The following is a 23,456-nucleotide window of genomic DNA, read 5'->3' on the forward strand; positions in this document are numbered from 1 at the left end:
GGGAATAATACATCACAGACAAATGTCAGGTAACATAATGGATATGCAAGTACCTCGAAAAGTGTTGTTCACTATACAGATCCTGGTTGTGATGTGTTTGTGTGAAGTTCCCTGTCAGCCCTGAGAATGTCAAGAAAACAAACAGCCCTGTGTTGCATGAGCTGTTTTATGGGATGAGAAGGGAGGAGTAGGTATTTGCCTCCCTACCCCTGCCCCCTGCCATTTTTAGGGAGAACTGCTTTTTCTTCCTTTGGTGGAAAATGGTGTCTTTTTTTCTCCCTTGCCAGTTCCCTGGTCCATGTATTTTTTCCCTCTAGCCAACCTTCCCTGTTTGCATTATTAGACCAACAAACTGGAAAAAATGAAACTGACCCTCCCCAGCCCTGGCCCAGCGATCGCTTTCCCACAAAGACCTCCTGTCCCTCTGAGCTGGTCCACTAGGAGCAAGGCCCAGCCTGAAGGACAGCAGTGTCCCCACAGCACCAGCAGAGGGACAGGTGCACCAGGTGGGATGCGACAGAGGAAGTGGCTCTCAGGTGTGATGAGGGATTTAACAGGACACTGCCTCTCAACACTTCATGACAGCAGTTTTAGTTTTTTATTTTTTTGTCTAATTCAACTCTTTATCCCACAATACCTTACACAGTGCTTATCATATAACAGGTTGTTAATTAATATTTGTCAAATCAGTGAAAAAAAACAGAAAGAGGAGTATGTAGGAGGGAATCCTGACCCTAACCTGCACAGTTTTCTGCTAGTGACAAATGGTCCCAGGTGACTAAGAGAATCCAAGTTAATGGTGTGAGTCACCAGTGTCATCATGAAGTTGTCCCTTCCCCTAAACCATCAGTGGATAGTAGAAAGTTGTGTGCCAAGATCTCTAGTCTAAATGTTTAGAGTGAGAAGGGTGACCTTCATAAAGAAACCTTTTTTGTTAAAAAAAAAAAAAAGAAAAAAATACCATCAACAATAGTGTGGTAAAACAATAAGTACTCCTTAATGTAGATGTATATTTTGTATGTCTCGATTTTTTTAAAATTGGAGGTTTTATAAGAAGGTAAATTCTTCACTATCATTCACAATGGATTTCATGTTTATGCCATATATATATATGTATATTTTTTATGTTTTAGGTCCTCCTGGCCCTAGGGGTCCAAAAGGTGACAGAGGACAGCAGGGACCCCCTGGTCCCACTGGCAACAAGGGACAGAAAGGAGAGAAGGGGGAGCCTGGTCCACCTGGCCCCACCGGTGAGAGGGGCCCAATTGGGCCAGTCGGCCCCCCTGGAGAACGCGGCAGCAAAGGCTCCAAAGGCTCACAGGGCCCCAAAGGCTCCCGCGGGTCCCCTGGGAAGCCTGGTCCTCAGGGACCTAATGGGGACCCAGGCCCCCCAGGCCCACCAGGCAAGGATGGACTCCCTGGCCCCCAGGGCCCTCCCGGCTTCCAGGGACTGCAGGGCACTGTGGGGGAGCCTGGGGTGCCTGGACCGCGTGGGCTGCCGGGTTTGCCCGGGGTACCAGGCATGCCAGGCCCTAAGGGTCCCCCTGGTCCCCCAGGCCCATCTGGGGCAGCAGTGCCCCTGGCCCTACAGAACGAGCCAACCACCGCACCTGAGGCCAATGGTAAGTCTGAGCCCTCCCTCCCTTGCACCAGGGGACAGGAGCAGTGTGCGGGGGCTCGTGCTGGGCCAGCCCCCAGTGTGCAGCCCCAAGTTCCCCCACACCCGTCCTATTTGTCAATGAAGGCACATGTGGGGCAGGCAGAGGGCCCCTGCTACCTGTTTCTCTCTAAACATGATCAGGTTCCCTAGCACTTGTTTATTTAGCTGAGTCAGGCCCTCGGGGACAAATGTGTCCCCAGACATTTCCTTCATGAAAGTCCACGGCTGGCCACCCCCAACCTGTCCTGTCCTCACTTTATGCCCTTCACCTGGGAGGTCTAGCCTCAATTAACACGCAGGTAGAACTTTCTGTTATGGAAGCCCAGAGTTTCTTTCTTTTGGGGGAGGTATCATGGTGACTTCTAGTCCTTTCATAATTAAACCTTGGGTAAAACCCAACACAACCACGCCTATTTTTTCTCTCCTAATTCCACTTGATTTCCTGCAGTGCAGCTCGGGTCATCTTGGCTGTTCTGAGGGCCTGATTTGGTTCCGGGTTCTCCCATCTAGTTGTCTGTAGGTTCCATATGATTCCAGACTGACACAACATCTGTGCCTTTTGTTGTTATTTCTGTTATTTCTGTCATTGTAAAGACTACTCCAGATGCAGAGGAACAAAGACCCAGTGCAGATATTTTCCAGATTATGTATTTTTAACTACTGTGTGCTCTGCAGTCCACTTCCCTGTACTTGTCTCAGCTCCCAGCACGTCCGTGAATGTCAGTCATGGGCTCCGCGCATGGGCGCTGGGACTGCTCCTGGCCTGGGAGGGAAGGAAGGGCCATAGCTGTGGCCTCTTACACACGGCTGAAGAAAGGCATCGTGCCTTCCGTGTTTTGGTTTGTTTTTAATCAGTGTTGTGAACCTTTGCCTTCCTAGGCTGCCCGCCTCACTGGAAGAACTTCACAGACAAATGCTACTATTTTTCGGTTGAGAAAGAAATTTTTGAGGACGCAAAACTTTTCTGTGAAGACAAGTCTTCACATCTCGTTTTCATAAACACGAAAGAAGAACAGGTATGTGTGCAGCATACTTACAGTTGGGGTAAACTATAATTTAGGGATAGTTTACATCTGGAAATTGCATGCTTACTGGGGAGTCAAAGATACCAAGAATTCATGGTCACATAAACACAGAAGGCTGCATTATGGAGATTTGGGCTTCATCCAGTGACAAGATGCATTCCTGTCATAGGAATTATGTCCTCTTGCTTCCACCTGGAAGATACTGCTCTATCAGGCCTAGGGATGTGTGGCTCCTCCTGGTGGCTGATGAGAGCAGTAACACAGAAGCAAAGTAGGCTGGCACTAGGCACCTCCGGAGAGAGATGGCATTTGAGTACCACGGGGTAGAGTAGGGTGTAAGGGACCAGATATGTGGCCTCAGCAGGGTCAGGAAGAGCAGAGAAGACCATGGGGACAGAGCCCACGTCGTAACTCCCTAGGCCCTTACTATGTGCGAGCACCGTACGAGGCATTTTCTCCTTTAAGAAATTCCCTACATTGTCTCACAACAACCCTACAACCTATGGGTATTATTATCCCCACTTTACGAATAAAAAAAGTGAGGCCCCACATGGTTTAAATGATTGATTTACAGGATGGCAAGTAAATGCAGAGCTGAGACTGAAAGTGAGGTCCAGCTAAGCAACAATGCCCGTGCTCTTTCTTTGGTGCTGCACTGTTCCCAGTGGCCTCCTTCCTTTCCCCCCAAGTATCTCCAGCAAACACAATCCTGAAAACAAATGCTTCCCACAGAGACTGACTGGGAATTAGCATACACAGTCAGGTGCCTGGGCTTTAGAATATACAGAGCTGTGCCCAGTCCCAGCTCCGCCACTTGCTATCTTTGTAACAAATGTTGTAAGGCTTAATGACGTTGCACGCAACACACTGGACACGGCGCCTGGCCCCGACGAAGAGCTCAACAATGCCACGGCTGTTACTATTATTTGAACATGGGAAGGACGGGGGTAGGAGGAGTGGAGCCTGGTGGAATTCATTGTGAGTGGTCTGGGTGATTTAGAGCAGGAAAAGCCTCACTGAAATATCACTTGAAAGTTTGTAAGAGGAAAAAACGCCAAAGCCCTCAAAACAAAACAAGTGCAAAACAAAACAAGTATAATAAAAAAGGACAGCAAAAGCAGTGCACATATTTTGACAGACATCCACTTTTAAATTGTCCTGTTTTTCTATATGTTGGAGGGGAAGGCCCCCAGACATCTGTTCCGAGATATACTAATGCACCGTTTCTGGTGTATGTTTCAGCAATGGATAAAAAAGCAGATGGTAGGGAGAGATAGCCACTGGATCGGCCTCACGGACTTGGAGCATGAAAGCGAATGGAAGTGGCTGGATGGGACGCCTCCAGAGTATAAGTGAGTACTCAGAAACTTCCAGATGGGTGGCCATACTCTCGCTGTGCTGTTTTTACCCCTTGCCTGACTCCCTACAATTTCTTCCTTAATGACCTTATGTCCTAGACACTTCTCACACTGAGGTTCCTGGTACCAGGTGTGTATTTCTATGCAGGGAAATTGTAGTTGAGACTCTATATGCTGTAAAGTAGGATTTTTATTTCCATGGAGTGATTTTTATTCATTTCTGTGAAAAAAAAATCAGACTCATAAAACCACACAATATGGTACTTGTGGCTGCAACATTCTCTTTAAATGCTACTCTGAAGGAGAAGGAAGCCAGGCGACCTCAGGCACGTTCAGATTTCACCCCAACCGTGTTTCTCACAAGGGCCAGGGAGCTCCCTGCAGGATAACACCATCCATGACCCTGACTCAGTTGGGCTTCTGGCCGGAGCATGATTATGAACTACAAGTTTACGACTCTCGTACACACAGAAAGTTCAGGTGCACCACCAACAGAGGCATTTATGAGATAACCATCTCCTAAAGGTTTGAAGATTCCCTTGTGTGGTCCAATGTGACCTGAGTTCTCTAACGGCAGCAACAAAGAATAGAACGGAAGCACATCACGGTCCCTTCTCAGAGCGCCTAGGGGCACAAAGGTCTCCAGGAGCCTCCTCCTGCTCCAGATCCCGGCGTCCACCGTCCCTAATCCTACACAAAGGTCTAAAGATGACTAACCTGTGCCAATTGAAATTTCACTTTTTCTTACTCCTACTTTGCCTCTAATGGATATGAAAATATGCAACCAACTGTAGCAAATGAAGCAGAATTTACAAAAACCCACCTCTGAATCCTTTCCTTTGCTGGAGACAGAGAAGGCAGGCCCTATGGAAAAGCAAGTACCATTTTTCCCCCAAAATAAGACCTAGCCGGACAATCTTTTGGAGCAAAAATTAATATAAGACCCGGTCTTATTTTACTGTAATATAAGACTGGGTCTTTATAATATAATGTAATGTAATGTAATATGATATATAATAAATACGGGGTCTTACGTTAATTTTTGTTCCAGAAGATGCATTTCAGCTGATTGTCCGGCTAGGTCTTATTTTCGGGGAAACGGTGGGTATGTGGGCGTCTCAGCTTCAGGAGCATGTCTGAGCATGTCCGGAGCTTGGAGGAGACCACAGCATCTACAGCAGCCGGAGAGGGGAAAGCAAGTCTCAGATGGGGTCACAGCACTGGGGCTGGACCTGGAGCAGTCAGGGAGCAGGCGCAGGTCGGAGGTGGTGGAGGGGCCAGACAGAATTTTTTAAACGTTTGTGTGTGCGAGTCTACAGGCACATGGGTTGACAAACAGGCTTCTCTGTACTTTTAAATTCTCCATGTGAAAAGCATGATTAGAGGATATAGGTGGACCAGAACAAGGTCATTTCTTTAAAAGAGTGACCAAAAGTCAAGGTGGAACATTTGAAGATTTTACATCTGCTGAAGGTAAGCTTCAGACTGGCCCCAGGGCCTGACAGATGTCCTGTCTGCTCCCGCTGCACCTGTCCTTGGAGAGAGGAAGCGACACCACACCCTGACCCTTGGCAGTTTGTCTGTCAGGTGGAGGAGAGACCCAGCACCGCAGAGGTATACTTCGGGAGACTCAAGACAGTTGTGAGAGTTGGCGTCTCCAGTCGCAGTAGTGGAGGGCTGGACGTAGGGATGGGAGCAGAGATGATTCAAGGAAAAGATAAATCTGTGACTTGACAGTCAAGAACTGGAGGGGAGCTAAAACAAAAAATCAGTCTCCTCTACTTTTCTCACAGCCATAAATGCAAAAAACTATTCTGGGTTAGTTAGATTCACTAAGAAATTCAATCATAAGCCTTCCTCCAAGAAAAAAAATGGATTGGCCCACATGGAACGGATTGAGGAAAAACGTTACTGTCTATGCCAGCTCTCCCCAGGTGGATATTTTCTCCTCTTCCCCGGGATGCAGCAAGAAGGACATGATTTGGAAGGCGAGCACCAGCACTGGTACCTGACCTGAAAAAGATTACGTCACCAGACAACTTCCTGGGGACTTTGTCCCCTGCCATAGCCACCCTGGAGCTTCTGCGAGTTTGGCTTCAGCACTCCAGCCACACTATAGACTGTGCTTCTCATTTTCCACCCAAAGTAATACATATACATGTAAAAAACCGCAGGATCCAATTTTAAAAGCAAGAATGAATTATCGGCAGACATATTTGAGGCCTCAATAACTGTAGGCTAATTTAACTTGACACAAAATAAAAAACATTGCACAAACTAGAAAGAGAGCCAGTGCAACGAGCGGAGAGAGCATATGCCCAGGAGTCCATGGTCTGGATTCTAGGACTTGACCCAGCACTCAACAGCTGCATGACCTTGTGTGAGGTATTCAACCAGGTGAAAGCTCCACATCCTCATCGAGAAACGAATAGTACAGAAGGACCTACGTCGGTATTGTGAATGTTAAATGAGATTATGTGTTAATACACACACACACACAAACACACCAGGGGTGCCAAATAAATGCATACACATTTTAAGAGATGGTCACTGTTGCTCAAGCAGTAGTTTGCCGTAATCAGAAGTGTCTGGATGCTGATGGTAACCACTTTGAGCACCTCTTGTAATTGCAGAAGTCAAACGTGACTTGTATTTATCTTTTGTTATCGGTATATATTGAGTATTACAATTTTAATACAGTTTTTTCCTTTCTTAAAATGTGTATACTTTTTTTGGCACCTTGTGTGTGTGTGTGTGTGTGTGTGTGTGTATGCGATATATGTATATATGTATCACATATATATGGCATCTAGTACAGTGCTTGGGTCCATGGGAAGTGTTCAAGAAATGTCACCTGCTAGAATAGATATTATTAATACTATTCCTAATTAATAGAAATACTATTAGGAATACTATTCCTAATTCCTACTAATCCTAATTATTTTCATACCAGTCAGTAATTGTAGAATAAATTACTTAGCATTTATATATTACACGGTGTCCTGACTGAGATGCCATACCCAGCATGTCTCAGATCTCACAACAGGTTTGTGAAGAAGACAAGAAGTACATGCTCTGCCCTGGGCTAGGATGGGGCCTGGGGGTCAGGCTGTCAGGGTTTTCCCATCAGTGCACGTCTCTCCAAAAACTTCCCCATCTCTTCAGGCTCACCTTTACCCTCCTTCCTCTTTGCTTCCGTGGCCTCCAAACACTGGCTCATCTGCTTCCCTTTCCACTGCCACAGATTTCCTCTTACCCTTTTTACACACACACTCACACACACACACACACACACACACACTCACTCACAAGCCCTTTTGAAATTGTTCAGGGTTTTGTGGTTACTGTTAAAGAGGAAACAGACAAAGGATAAAAGGCTCTCTCTTCCTCTTGCAACCTCCCCATTATTTATGCTAAGATCTGGCTGAGAAAGACAGCTCTGGAGTAAACAGACAGAAAGCAACCATACCAGGGAATGGATACGAAAGGCTTAGGACACACACAGACTTGAATTAAGACTTATTCCCTTAAAACATATGACCTGATTCACTGAATCTTAGGATCAGCTACTGAGGAAAAGGTCAGCATGAGAAACAATCTGCGATGTCTCAGAACAGGGTCCTAGATGCTTTGGGTCCACATACAAATACAATTCAAAAAGAAGGACTAGAGGCAGACATACATTGCCAAGATGTCATTTGCCAACTAAATACATGGGTTTTAAAAATCACCTATCAGCAAATCTCAGTACTAGGAATACAAAATAAAACCTATAATCCTTTTCAAGAAAAGACAGCTGGCCATCACACACACACACACAGTCCTTATTTTTCTCATTTCACCACAGACCTGTGAAAACTGCATTCCTGGCCAGCACCAGCCCCCTGACTGGAGATTGGGATCCACTGGCCCCTAAACCTGTGATAAAATTCAGTGAATTATCCTGGATCACTCACTGTGAGCCGGCCTCCATGCTGGTCTGGAGGCTCTTTCCCAGAGTGTGTGGGCAGCAATACGAGTGAGAGGTATTGTTGTTCTCGTCATGCAAACAATCTGATTTCCAAGACAATGTCACATCAAGAAGACATACATACCAACCCTAAATGTGGACACCGCAAAGAGCAGAGCTTCACAGGAGATTTCAACATTCTCCTCTCAGTAACTGGTAGAACAAGCAGATAGAAAAACCAGAAGGGGTGTAGTAGACACTATCAACTGACTTGACTTCGTGCATATTATGGAACATTTCACCCAACAACTACAAAGACACATGCTTTTCAAGTGCTTCTGGTACGTTCACCAAGATAAACTATTAATATATGTTAGGCCATCAAACACGTCTCAATAAATATAAAAGCAATGGAATTATACAGAGTATGTTCTCTGACAAAAACAAAATTAAATTAGAACTCAATAACAAAAAATTAGCTGTGAAATCTCCAAATATTTGGAAATTAAAGGACACATTTCTAAATAAGAAGCCATCACCAAAGAAATTTTCAAATGTTTCAAAGAAAAGGAAAACACTACATATCAAGTTTTGGGGGAGGCAGCTAAAACGGTGTTTAGAAAGGCATTTATAGCTTTAAAACGATTATGTTAATCAAAGTTTTTAAGATGAAAATCAATGATCTAAGCTACTTTCTGAAGGTAGAAGAAGAGCAAATTAGTCCCAAAGAAGGAAGGAAACAAAAAGGACTGGAAAGCAGTGAAACAGAAAACAAACCAGAGAGGACCAGGGAAACCAGGAGCATGTCACAGCTGATCTGTCTCTGCTTGCGGGAATACATGCAGGGACAGCATTTGGCAGAGGCTGTCACTGTTACCGGAGGCTGGTAGCCTGGGGACACCAGTGGGATGTGCAGACTCTGCCCATTGGCTTGGAGCAGAACTGTAACGCAGCCTCTTCAGGCCTTTCCTGCCCACTCCTCTTGCAGTTGCCCACCTGAGATCACCAGAGATGTGATATTCTTCCTGAGGGTTTCCCAAAACACACTTGCATGTCCTTTATTCTTCCTGCCCACTCCTTGGTCCCGCACTTAGTGGGCGTATGCTGTTACGTTAGGAGTCACAGCTTTCAATCTCTACATCACAAAGGTAAAACATGGGTTGCCTTTCTGTCCACGCAGACTGCTCCAGATAATATTACATGTGGTTTTAGAATAGAGAGCCAGAGAATGAACGGTGGGGACCACAAGGGAACCCTCAGTATCATCTAATTCAGTAACAACTCACTCCGGCCCCTACTTCATGTTTCTATCAGAGTGGCACTGGCTTAGGCCACTAGAAAGAAATCTTCTACGGCACAGACCCCTACAGTGGGAGAAAATTCTACAGCAAAGAAACTTATCACTAGCAAGATTTTCCTGTTTTGAGGCCAGGCTTTTACCAGCAGAAATTTCTTGGCCATGCAGTCAATCTTGTGGTCAATGAGAAAGTACTAAGTTATGAGGTTGGAAGGGGTGATTCCCAAGATTGAGAGTTTGCGTTCTGCCTCCATTAAGGTCAGCCCTTGAATCCAGGGGATGTGGGGTAGAGGGGCAGGGGTGGGGGGGGTGACACCCAGTAGCTGATGTGCTTGTGTGTTTCCAGCTCACTAGAACAGTGAATCCAAGTGCTTCCAAGGTCCCTAGTGTACTTATAATATACTCAACCACTTCTGTGATGTGTGTATTATGTGGGATTCAGGGATTTTTCAGCCCAGGCCTCTACCATTCTTTTCCCAGAATCTATCCATGAATGAGGTTGTGCTATTTAAGCTGAATTTTTTTCTCCAAAATATGTATATTCTGTTTATCTGACATGTTCTGTTCTATTACAGACATGCAGACTGAAAGGGCTTGCCACAAATCACTTCATAAGATTTTAGCTTTTCCAAAGCCATGCTTTGAGACTCTGAGTGCTCACTCTGCAAGACAAACTTGTCCCTGCATCCTGGCTTCAACATACATCCACACTCATCCCACCTCAGTCACTCTGCTCACCTCCACAGAACTGCATTCTACTTCTAGTCCTAAAGGAAAACCTTGAGCTCTGTATATGAAGAATTCCAATGACCTGGAAAAACAAATGGGGAATGGTGAAAAGATTATCTGCTTTCTTATCAGTCAGTTATCTTTCTGTCTACTCTGTAAATCCCTTTTACCTACTTAAAATAACAAGGAAATGTCAAGGGGAAAATATTAAGCAAGTCTTTTATCAGACATCCTATTTATACAATTCTCCAATTAACTGAAAGCTAAAGACCCATCATTATACGTTCAGGAATCACAGATCTCAAATTCAGTAAACAAAATTGGAATCGAACCCCCTCACATTACTGGCAGAAATAAACAAAGTGTACATCAACAAGAGCAAACTGCTCAGGCATCATTGCCATTTCCAGAGAGGTTCTTCAAAGAGGACAGAAATACACTGAAAAGCATCCATGTGAAAGGAAACCACTTTTCCTTCCAACTTCATCTCTCTCGGGCTTCACTGTGGCAGTCAGAGATTTTGAATCCATTTGTTTCTTGCCTGTTACGTACTAAATTCTGTAGACAGAGGGCTGGGACTCTGTCTATTCTCCGCCCTGCTGTGTTGCCATCACTGAGAATTATCCCTGGCCCAGAGTATGTGCTCTGTGGCTATCTGTTGAGTGAAAGACTTTCTAACTCTCCCTTCTAAGTATCATCCCATTTTTACTCACATTAGTTGGTAATTTCAACTGAATTATCTTTTCACCACTAAATTTATTTATGTGAGGTCACTTTTCATTTTTTAAAAATCCCAAAATATGCATTTGGTGTGGGGGTATCCATTCTATCTTGTTGCCCCACCCTTTAACTGTAAATTTCAACTGTCCTTTCCCACTGCTCTCTGATTTTGCTGGTTTTATTGTCAAAACATATAGGGCAATATGGGCTCTGTCCTCGGGTGGCCCTAGGACACCCCACAGCTGATGGAGTAATGAGTCATAGTTTATGGGAAGCACATCCTGATGCATGTGTTCTTTCAGACCCTCCATGTGAGTGAGGCAAGCTTGTCCTCTCAGCGGTAACCACAGGCTTCTGTGCAAGACCTGCTGCTTGGAGAAAATTTAGCTTTCCAGTTTCAAGTCTTGGAAACACATGTAATTTACCGCATAGAAATAGAATCAAGAACAACGAACCCTGGCAAAGTGGTGATTTGAGCAGTAGCATCCAACATAACCAGCCCCAAGTGAAACTCATCCTAAAGAAAACTTGTTTTTAAGAATCTCTCTTCCCAAAAAGGCAGTGAAATGTGTGAGCCATTTTCAGTAAGATTAAATTACTATTTCTTTCTAAAGCATTCAACCATTTACAATTTAGCCAGACAACCATAACCAAGTGTTTGTAATTGTAGGTTCTTGTAACTGTACATCAAGAGTCTCTTCCTTTCTCTGCCTGACGCATTGACTTGTTAGAGAAGCAAAGCATCAAACTGTACAAGGATCCCTCTGGGTTCTCACAAGTGTGTGCGTGTGTGTGTGTATCATGTCCTCAAAGTGCATCCATATTCACACACAGATATTTACACACATGCCCAGAAGGCATCTTTACAGTACACACTAGAAAATTCTCATTCATCTAACTGTGTTAAAGAAGGATTTACCCCCTAAGCACTGTGATGAAGCAGCTCGATGAGTTGATTTCATTGTGACAAAGACAACAAGCCTGTAGGGAGGTGCTGCAGTACACACAGCAGGCATACCTTGGTGCCAGACCACCGCAATACAGTATCGCAATAAAGCGAGTCATCCTCTTTTTGCTGGGAGAGAGTCTTGCCCTCAATTTGTAAAAAATACATCTGTGAAGCGTAGAAAGCGGAGTGTAATAAAACAAGGTATGGCTGTACTCTGCAAAACAGCTGATTCTTATTCTGAATCAGAGTACGCATGGATTTTTAAACAGTGCATTCTCATTCCAGGACAAATGACATGCTTCAGTTCTGTTTTCTATAGTTCTCTGCTGCTCTTGGGGAAAGAAAATTTCTGCATGACTTTGAAAGTAACAGTCAATTTCTGTTTTGTTATAAGAAATTGGAAAGCTGGACAGCCAGATAACTGGGGCTATGGCCATGGGCCAGGAGAAGACTGCGCTGGGCTGATTTACGCTGGGCAGTGGAACGATTTCCAGTGTGAAGAGATCAATAACTTCATATGCGAAAAAGACAGGGAAACAGGTAAGCGATCGAGGGGATTTAAGAGGCAGCTGCAGAGCTTATATCCTGTTAAAGGGTAAGAGGGTTCTGAATGCAGGCTCCGTCATGGGGCTTCAGTCCTGGCTCTGCCACTTACTAGCTGGACAGATTATTAGCCTCAGGGGAACCCCTCATAATGGGGTTATTGTGAGGACATAATAATAAATGTGCCTAATGTATAGGAAGTACTCAATAAATATTAAACTAACTGGCCTAGGTCATTACCTTATAATATTGTCAGTCAATTGTTCTTTAACATATGGTACCAATGTTATATCTTTTTCATAGCGTTCCATACACAGACAATTCAGGTAGCCAAGCATTTAATTTCACATGTATTTACTGAGCACTTACTATGGGCCAGACGCTGTGCTAGATAATGGAGGGATGTAGTGTATAAGTTAATAAGCCAAAGAGGCTTTGGAGATTTCTTTCATTTCAAAGTATACTTATCTAAAGCTTCATTTAATACATGGCCGTTTTTGAAATGTAGCCTGTTAGTTTTCTTAATCAGAACTAGATTTAAAAGTTTGCGATGGGAAAAGGAAGAAATGGGGAGTGAATGCTAATAGGTCTGGAGTTTCTTTTTGGGGTGATGAAAGTATGCTACAATATTAAATAGTTCTAAATTGTACAACTTTGTGAATATTATAAAAATCAATGAATTGTATACTTTAAATGGGTGAATTATGTGATACGTGAATAAAGCCTTTATTTAACAAGTTGGTGGGAGAACTCAGAGGGCGAGCATTGTTTGGGCACTCTCCCTCTGCCACGCCCCACAGCACCAGTATCTTTTGGAGGGGACCTTTTACACATATCTGGTGCCCCGAGTTTTTGTATCTACTTCCCAGGGGACACCCCATGATCACCTGGCACTGGTGGCCAGCAGGGCTTGCATTCCTGAGTCCCATGGGACTGTAACAAATGGAGAGACAGTTTTTGGCCAGTTTCCACCCCCAGGACACAGTGCACACAGTAGACTGAAACATACCGCCAGTCTTACTGTGAAAGAGGCCTGTTCGATTGTCCTGGAGCTTCAACCAGAGGGGCAGGCTTCAGGTTTGGCACACGTCTAGGGACCCTCTGAGGCCAGTGGAAGCCATCTTTGCCCTCTCCCTCTGCCTCACTACAGGTCACTGGTAGCTCCCAGAAAGGAGCTTGTACACTCATCTGGTGCCCTGATCTTTGCGACAACTGCTTGGGAAACACTACTAGATCACCCAGCTCTAATGGCCAGTGAGACATACAGTTGCAGTCCCACAGGACTGTACATATTTGCATATTTTAAAAGCTGCTGACTGAGGATCTGACTTCCAATCAGCCTGAATCTAAGGTGCTGACTGACATCCTCCCCTTTGGGACACTGACAAGTCTTGGAACACCCTCAACTAGGAGCCAGTAAATATAAATTAGGCTGCTTGCACAATCACAAAGGTTTGAGAGGCAACACCAAGAGTTAGGGCAGGGTTGAATGATAACGTTTATCTCCTACACAAGCCTACTCCCTCACGACTGGGAGAGGTGGCTCCTTTATCTAATGCATAGAAACCAATGTAGAGAATCAAGGAAAATGAAGTAAGAGAAATGTGTTTTAAACAAAAGAACAAGATAAATACCTCAAAAAGTCCTTAATGAAATGGAGATAAGTAAATACCTGATAAAGGTTTCAAAATAACAGTCGTAAAGATGCTCACCGAACTTGGGAGAAGAAAAGATGGACACAGTGAGAACTTCAACAAAGAAACAGAAAATATAAGGAAGTACCAAATAGAAGTCACAGAGCTGTAGAATACAGTAACTGCACTGAAAAATATACTAGTGAGGTTCATAAGTATAGTAGATGTTGCAGAGGAAAGGATCAGTGAATTCAAAGAAAAGGCAGTGGAACTCACCTAATCAATCAGCAAAAAGAAAAAAAGAATTTTATAAAAAGTGAAGATAGCTTAAAGGACTTATGAGAAATCAAGTGGACCAACATTTGCATTATAAGGGTCCCAGAAGGGAAAGTGAGAGAGAGAAAAAATAGGAACTTATTTGAAGAAATAATGGCTGAAAACTTCCATAACCTGGGGAAGGAAACAGATACCCAAATCGAGGAAACAGAGTTGCAAAGAAGAGGAACCCAAAGAGACCCATACCAAGACACATTACAATTACAATGTCAAAAGTTAAATACAAGGAGAGAATATTAAAAGCAGCAAGAAAAAAACAACTTGTTATGTACAAGGGAACCCCATGAAACTATAAGCAGATTTTTTTCAGCAGAAAGTTGGCAGGCCAAAAGAGAATAGCATGATATATTCAAAGTGATGAAAGAAAAAGAACTTCCAACCAAGAGTACTCTACCCCACAAAGTTGTCCAGAACTGAAAAAGAGATTAAAAAGTTTTCCAGATAAGCAAATGCTAAAGGAATTCATCATCACTAGACCAGCCTTACAAGAAATGTTAAAGGGACTTCTTTAAGATGAAAAGAAAGGGTGGTAATTAGTAATAGGAAAAATATATGAATGCATAAATTTCACTGGTAAAGGTATATGTAGCAAAATTAAGAATAATCTCATATTGTAAAGATGGTGGATTAATCACTTATAAAGTTAGCATGAAAGTTGAAAGTAGTGAAAATAACTAACTACCATAATTTGTTAATAGAGCCACAAGAGAAAAAGACGTAAATTGTGACATCAAAAACATAAAACACAGCAGGGGAGAGTAAAACTGTAGAGCTTTATATTGTAATCAAACATAAGTTGGGCCGGAGCCCAGTGGCTCAAGGGGTTGGAGCGCCATGCTCCTAACGCCAACGTCACTGGTTCGAATCTCACATAGGCCAGTGAGCTGCACCCTCTACAGCTAAGATTGTGAATAACAGCTCTCCCTGGAGCTGGGCTGCTGTGAGCAGACAGTGGTCGGTGTAAGCTGCTGTGGGGTGCTGTAGGCTGTCCGGTTGCTATGAGCTGCCGTGAGTTGCTGTGAGCTGCTGTGAGCAGCCGACCGGAAAAAACTTAAGTTGTTAATAACTTAAAATACGCTGCTATAAGTTGTTATATGTAAGCTTCAGGAAAACACAAAACAAAAGCCTATAGTAGATACACAGAAAATAAAGGGAAAAGAATCTAAGCATACTACTAAAGAAAAATCATCAAATCACAAAGGAGGAGAGCAAGAAAAGAAAGGAACAGAGAAACTACAAAATGGCCAGAAAACAGTTAACAAATGGCAGTAAGTACATACTTATCAATAATTACTTTAAATGTAAATGGACTAAATTCACCAATCAAAAGACATAGAGTGGCTGAATGGATAAAAATACAAGACCCATCTACGAGGTGTGATCAAAAAATATGGCAAATATTTAGATTTTAAAAAACTTTATTACACTAAAAGACACGTTGCCAGTAATCCCCCTCAAAATACTCCCCCTCACTTTGAACACACTCATCCCATCATTCTTGCCACTTTCTGAAGCAGTTCTGGAAGTCCTCTTTCATGTCTTCAGTTGCGCTGTCATAGTTGCCTCGATGTTCTGAATCGATTCAAAACGTTTTCCTTTCATGGTCATTTTGACTTTGAAGTCAAAGTCGCATGGTGCCATATCTGGTAAATAAGTGGACACACTGTAAAGTTTTGGGCAGAAATTACCATACCAGAAGCGATGTGTGACACAGAGCATTGTCATGATGGAGAATGAAGACACTCATGAAAGAGGACTTCCAGAACTGCTTCAGAAAGTGGCAAAAACGATGGGATAAGTGTGTTCGAAACGAGGGGGAGTAATGGCAATGTGTCTTTTACTGTAATAAATTTTTTTTTTAATTTAAACATTCACTATATTGTTTGATCACACCTCGTATATGCTGACTACAAGAGATTCACCTCACTGAAGGACACACAGAGAATGAAAGTAAAGGGATGAAAAAAGATATTCCATGCAAATGGAACCAAAAGAAAGTTGGGGTAGCTATATTTATATCACACAGAACAGACTTTAAAACAAAGACTATAATAAGAGACAAAGAAGGGTATTACATAATGGTACAGTGTCAATCCAACATGAGGATATAACATTAATTCAATATAGAAACACCTAAATATATAAAGCAAATATTAACAGAAATACAAAGAATCATTAAGAGACTATTATGAACAATTATATACACACAAATTGGACAATTGAAAAGAAATAAATTCCTAGAAATATACAACCTATCAAAACTGAATCATGAAAAAATAGAAAATCTAAATGGATCAATTACTGGTGAGGAGAATGAATCAGTAATCAAAATCCTCCCAACAAACAAACGTCTAGGACCAGATGGCTTCACTGGTAAATTCTACCAGATATTTAAAGAATAATTAATACCAGTCTTTCTCAAACTCTTCCAAAAAATAGAAGAGCAGGGAACACTTCCAAACTTATTTTACAAGGCCAGCATTATCCTGATATCAAAGCCAGATAAGGACACCACAAGAAAAGAAAATTATAGGCCAATATCCCTGATGAATATAGATGCAGATAGCCTCAACAAAATATTAGCAAACTGAATTCAACAATAAATTTAAAGAATTATACACCATGATCAAGTGAGATTTATTCCATGGATACAAGGATGATTTAACATCTTCAAATCAGTGTGATACACCACACTAACAAAATGAACGATAAAAATCATATGATTATCTCAACAGATGCAGAAAAAGCATTTGCTAAAATTCAACATCCATTTATGATAAAAACTCTCAACAAAGTGAGTATAGAGGGAACATACCTTAAAATAATAAAGGACATTTATGACAAGCCCACACCTAACACCATATGCAATAGTGAAAAGCTGAATTCTTCTCCTCTGAGATCAGGAGCAAGACAAGAATACCACCCCCCCGCCATTTTTATTGAACACAGTATTGGAATAAAATTCTAATTGTCTTAGCCAGAGCTATTAAGAAAAAGAATAAAAGGTATCCAAATCAGAAAGGAAGAAGTACAACTGTCACTATTTGCAGATGACATATTATATAAAGAAGACCGACCCTAAAGACTCCACCAAAAAACTATTAGGTCTAATAAATTAATTCAGTAAAGTTGCAAGATATAAAATCTGTTGTGTTTCTATACACTATAATGAACTATCAGAAATAAAAATTAGGAAAATAATCCCATTTATAATTATATCAAACAGAATACCTAGGAGTAAATTTAACCAAGAAAGTAAAAGACCTGTACACTGAAAACAATAAGACAGTGATGAAAGAAATTGAAGAAGACACAAATAAATGGCAAGATATTCCATGCTCATGGATTGGAAGAATTAATATTGTTAAAATGTCCATACAACCCAAAGCAGTCAACAAATTCAGTGCAATTCCCATCAAAATTCCAATGGCATTTTTCACAGAAATACAACAAACAATCCTAAAATTTGTGTGGAACCATAGAAAACCCCAAATAGCCAAAGCAATCTTGTGAAAGAAGAATAAAGCTGGAGGCATCACACTTCCTGATTTCAAACTATATTACAAAGCTATAGTAATCAAAACAGTATAGCACTGGCATAAAAACAGACAAGAGATAGATGGAACAGAATAGAGAGCACAGAAATAAGCCCATGCATATATGGCCAATTAATTTATGACAAAGGAACCAAGAATATACAGTGGGGAAATGACCATCTCTTCAGTAAATGGTTTTGAGAAAACTGAATAGCCACATGCAAAGGAATAAAACTGGACCACTATCTTACACATACACAAAAATTAACTCAAATTGGATTAGCGACTTCAATGTAAGACCTGAAACCATAAAACTGCTAGAAGAAAACAGGTAGTAAGCTCCTTAACATCTATCTTGGCAATGATTTTTTTTTTGGTGGGGGGGTTTACATCAAAAGCAAGGCAACAAAAGCAAAAATAGACAAGTAGAACTACATCAAACCAAAAAGCTTCTGCTTAGCAAAGGAAACCATCAACAAAATGAAAACACAGCCTACAGAATGGGAGAAATTTTTGCAAATCATAGATCTGATTGGGGACTAATATCCAAAATATATAAAGAAGTCATACAACTCTAGCAAAAAAGCAGTCAATCCAATTAAAAGACGGGGAGACGATCTGAACAGACACTTTTCCAAAGACATAGAGATGGCCAACAGGTAAATATGCTCAACATCACTAGTCATCGGGGACCTGCAAATCAAAGCCACAGTGAGATAGTACCTCACATCTGTTAGAATGGTCATTACAAAAAGAAAAGGAGTGCTGGCAAAGATGTGGAGAAAAGGGAAACCTTATGCACTGTTGACGGGAATGTAAATTGGTACAGCCACTATGGAAAACAGTATGCAGATTCCTCAAGAAATTAAAAATAGAACTACCATATGATCCAACAATTCCACTTCTGGGTATTTATCCAAAGGAAATGAAACACTAACTTGAAAAGATATATGCACCCCCATGTTTATTGCAGCATTATTTACAATAGCCAAGACATTGAAGCAACCTAAGTGTCCATCAATGGATGAATGGATAAAGAAAATGTGATACACACACACACACACAAACACACACACACACACACACACACACACACACACAGATGGACTATTATTCAGACATGAAAGAGAAGGACATCTTGCCAATCTTGCCATTTAAGACAACATGAATGGACCGTGAAGGCATTATGCTAAGTGAAATAAGTCAGACAGAGAAAGACAAATGTGGTATGATCTCATATGTGGGACCTAGAAAAAGACAAACAAAAAACAAAACTCATAAGTTCAGAGACCAGATAGGTGGTTGCCAGAGGCAGTGAGTGGTGGGGTGGGCAAAATGGGTGAAGTGGGTCAAAAGATACAAACTTCCAGTTATAAAATAAGTTATGGAGATATAATGTACAGTATGGTGTTGATAATACTGTATTATATATTTGATAGTTGCTTAAAGAGTAAATCTTAAAAATTCTCATTACAAGAAAAAAAGTTTTTTAAACTATGTATAGTAATGGATGTTAACTAAACTTATTGTGGTGATCATTTTGCAATGCAGTTAACCCTTGAACAACACTGGTTTGAACTGCATGGCTCTACTTACACGCAGATCTTTTTCAATAAATATGTAATCAGCCCTCCACCCTCGGGCTTCATATCCACAGATTGAAAACAGTATTTGTTTGGAAAACAGTATCTATGATCTGTGGTTGAGAATCTCTGAATGCAGAGGGCTAACTGTATGTATTGTTTGATGCTATTTTATATTATGGACCTGAGTATCTGACAACTTTGGTATCTCCAGAGGGTCCTAGAACCAATCCCCTGCAGATACTGTGGGACAACTCAAGTTTTGGGGGAGTCGAAAGTTATATGCAGATTTTTGACTATGTGGGAGGTTGGCATCCCTAACCCCCACATTACTCAAGGTCAACGGTATATACAAATATCAAATCATTATTTTCTACACCTGAAAGTAATATAATATTATATGTCAACTATATCTCAATTTTGTTTAAGTTGGTTGTGTGTAGAAATTTCAAATATATTGTGCTCAATTTATTTTTGATAGTAACTGGGGCACAAATTATCCATATATCCACTCAACACACATATATTGAATACCTTTGGTGTGTCAGGCACTGGTCCAAGTGTTGGGGGTCTCAAGAAGCATAAGGAACTCCCATTGTGGTCCACTGCAGGGAAGGAACACAAACACCTAAACAAGAAATTATAGTAGAGGGTAACAAATTACCCAGATTTGTCATTTTTTTGCCTTGTTTGGCCATTTAGGATTTGCGTTGGGTTGGGACTAGGTTTTCCCAGAATGGGCCCCTTCAAAATGAAACTTACCTTTTCTTAATCTGAGTAAGAGCTTCGAGGTATTTCTTTGAAAAAATAAACATTATTGAATGATGTATTTTGGGATCTTTCTATAAAAAAATACATGTTCCTTTTTTTGAATTGTACATTAACGTTATTCTTTTTAAAAAACTAACACCCATCCTTTTTCCTCTCTTTTAGTACTATCATCTGCATTATAATGGACTGTGATGTAATAACATGAGCAAATTTTCAGACGGTTCTCAAAGGCAAAGGATACGTCTTTCTGATTGCATTACCTTCTCACCAGATTGAAAAAAAGCACTGAAAACCAATTACTGAAAAAATTGAAAGTGAATGATCTTTACCATCTACCATTACTCAAGGACTTTGGAACTGAAATGTTCCCTCAATATGAGATATTGATTTTCAGTATGGAAATGGACTGAATCACATAGATTTTTCAGCCAGTAACTAACTATACAGTTATGCACATCATATCTTCCAAAGTATGGAGTGTTCCGATCATAAAAAGATTATCACTGGTTGTTGGGCTTTAGGAAGAACTTAAACATATACTGTGTAAACAGTACCTTACATTTCTAAAATCCCAAATGTAGGAAAAATATGCAGACATAGAGATATATAGGCCAACTCTTAATTATATGAAATATACTTAAAGAGCTTTTAAATCTGTATTTTTATACAAAATATTTGCCTTTTTTACAATTTTTTCCTTTTTTTTTTTTTTGGTCATTTTACCAATATGATACATGGAGCCAAAGAAAACAATAATGGTACTAATAAAAACTCATAGGGTTTCTTGTCAGATTTAACTCTACTCAGTGGCAAAGAATTTTTTTTTAGTTCTGGTTTAAAAAAATAATGAAATATATGTGTATACATATATTTTTTTAATGTATCATTTCCTCAGAGGAGTCAATCACTTGAACTGTCGAGAACTACCCTTACAGATTTTGCCAGTATAGGTCAAGCCTAAGTATATACAGGGCTCAAAGTCAGGTGGCTGTGCATTGAGCCCACCAACACTCCAGCTGTGTGCCTGGCGGCCCAGAGGAAGTGGTTAACTCAGGATGTGCATCTCCTTCATTTATGTGGATTCAGGGTGGTAGACAGGCATCTGTTGGGAAAGGCAGAGCACCAGAATCTGGCTTTCTAGAAGGCCCTGTTTTATGGCTGAGGTATGAATATACTTGGTATCAGACCTGTACCAGAGCTGATACTGACTGTCAAGAAAGTATGGCGTCACATCAGCCATTGGCAGAGATGCTGGAAACAGCTGTGTGCTATCTGGAAAGTTTGTGTTTCCTGAAGTCAGGTTCTAAAAAAACAAAATTCCAAGGCATATGCATGACGAAATGCAAGAATAACCTTTTGGCCGCTATGTTGAACTCATGCAAAGAACCTTTCCTCTGAGCCTGTCTTCTACTACTTCTTGATATGCCATTCAAACATCTAACATGAAATGTACTGATATAACTGATGCTCAAAGGTAAGATTTCCATCCAACAGATTCCCTCTCTCCTCCCTTCCAAGGCTTCCCAAGCAGTGCTGCTACCCATCCCAAATACAACAGTAAAAGAATAAAGACAGTTTGACTTTCACACCTGCAGCTGTGTAGCCTGTGTTGTCTTGCCCCTGGTCACCATTCATGCCATCTTCACAGCACGGGAACGGTCATTTCCTCAGCACCTTTATGCACTGCTGTCCTGTCTGTGTGGCCTGGTCAGGCTGGCAGGACCAGCCATCACCTGGGCCCTGCAGCACAAAGCAGGAACTGAACTCTGGTACCTCTTCAGTCTCAAGACCTTTTGTAGACTAAACTCAATCCTCTTTTTCATCCTCCTCCTGATTTTTAAACATCAATTAAGATTCGTGCTCCGAAGCAACTTGAAATTAAACGTCTGATGCCAACATCAGAAGAGAATAGTGCTAGCTCTGAGGCTGAGGTGGTTCCTCTCCCAGCCCTAATAAAAACTTAGAGTGCGTATCATTTGTCAAGCACTGTATGAGGACGTCAGTCATGATCTCAGGTCATCCTCCCAGCAGCCCTGTGAAGCAGGCCTTACTACACTCCCCATTTTACAGAGAAAGCAGGGGCTCAGGGAGGTGACATGATTTGTTGGGTCACACCACCACCAAGGAGTGATGCAGGATTCAGACTCAAGCTTCAAAAATGTTCTAATTTTATTTAAGAACCAGCATCCTTCTTAATAACACACTGAATGAAGTCAGATGATTACCATTACTTTATGTGTTTAGCTATTTATACACCAGGTTTCTCTTGGCCCACTCACAACTGATACTTCTTTGGGGGGAAGAGTTTTGGTAAATATGATGAGGTCTTCAGGCACCTGACTTACTACGTGCTATGAGAAGACGGAAAACATTTTTGTTTTTAAATGGCTCTTGAAAGAATGAATGCACAGCCAAGGGAGAAAAGAACAAACTTTTTTTCCTCTTCGATAATCAATGTTCATCAACTCTCCCCTATTCTTCCAATTTGTAGCAGTTAGAGTTGAAGTTAAAGCCAACAACAAATATTAATAGCTGGTCCCATTTTTAAAAAACAGATGTTTAAGGAAGTGCAAAGCTATGTAAATCAGGTAACAATTCCAAGCATGTGTATTTTGCCTAAAATTACAAAGCTGATTTCTTCTTAAAAAGTATGCATATTAACTGATTTATGGCTCAAAATCACACAATAATAATAGTTTAAATATATTTAGCACCTTCACATACATTATCCCTACACTAGGAGTCAGGAAATGGAGCTAATTGTAAGACTTGCCCAATGCCCATGCTGCTGTCACAAGTTGCTTTCCAAAATGCAAATCTGATCAGTTTCCTCGTTCTCCCATTCCCCAAATAGAAGTCCATCCTAACCCTTACCCCAGCTTCCATAGGATCTGAGCTGCGTGCAGGACACATGCAGGACCGGGTTCCCAGGCACACCTCCAACCTTCCCTCCAGCTGCAACCCCGCCTGCCCTGGCCACGCACCCGAACAGTCTTACAAGCCACCTGCACTTTTCCTCCAAGCTCTTGCTTACCTCATACTAAACCTGGATTTCCTTCCCTACCATTTTTTTTTTTAACCTGGAATATACTTCCTTTAAGTCTGAGCTCAAACATCACTTCGTATCTAAATCCTTTTGCAACAAACCATTCTGAAGGTAGAGCTGATTCCTCCTTCCAGGCCAAATGCTACTCACAAGTGCTGTGGGTAATATAGAGAAAACTCTTCACTGCATTAGATGACCTACACATTAGTTGAAATTGTGTAGACCTACACATTAGTTGAAATTGTTTTAACTAAAAATTGCTAAAATAAGAAGAAACAAGGGTGTATGTGGCCAGTCAGTTATAAAATCTTTAAAGAACT

At 41.4% G+C, this 23,456-nt stretch overlaps 1 protein-coding gene across 3 annotated transcripts in view; it reads left to right on the top strand.

Moving 5' to 3' along the window:
* The window catches only part of COLEC12 (collectin subfamily member 12), a 180,172-nt gene extending 158,488 nt beyond the window's left edge, over positions 1-21,684 (top strand). For all 3 annotated transcript variants that reach the window (XM_033087703.1, XM_033087702.1, XM_033087701.1), the window contains 5 exons: positions 1,134-1,622; positions 2,540-2,676; positions 3,928-4,037; positions 12,082-12,227; positions 20,253-21,684. In XM_033087703.1, coding sequence (XP_032943594.1) covers positions 1,134-1,622; positions 2,540-2,676; positions 3,928-4,037; positions 12,082-12,227; positions 20,253-20,272 — 902 coding nt within the window. In that variant the 3' untranslated portion in view covers positions 20,273-21,684. The remainder of the gene's footprint in view (positions 1-1,133; positions 1,623-2,539; positions 2,677-3,927; positions 4,038-12,081; positions 12,228-20,252) is intronic.
* Positions 21,685-23,456: the final 1,772 nt, after the last annotated feature.

Source organism: Rhinolophus ferrumequinum, chromosome 19 (assembly GCF_004115265.2).
Source record: "Rhinolophus ferrumequinum isolate MPI-CBG mRhiFer1 chromosome 19, mRhiFer1_v1.p, whole genome shotgun sequence".
Taxonomy (NCBI): Eukaryota; Metazoa; Chordata; class Mammalia; order Chiroptera; family Rhinolophidae; genus Rhinolophus; species Rhinolophus ferrumequinum.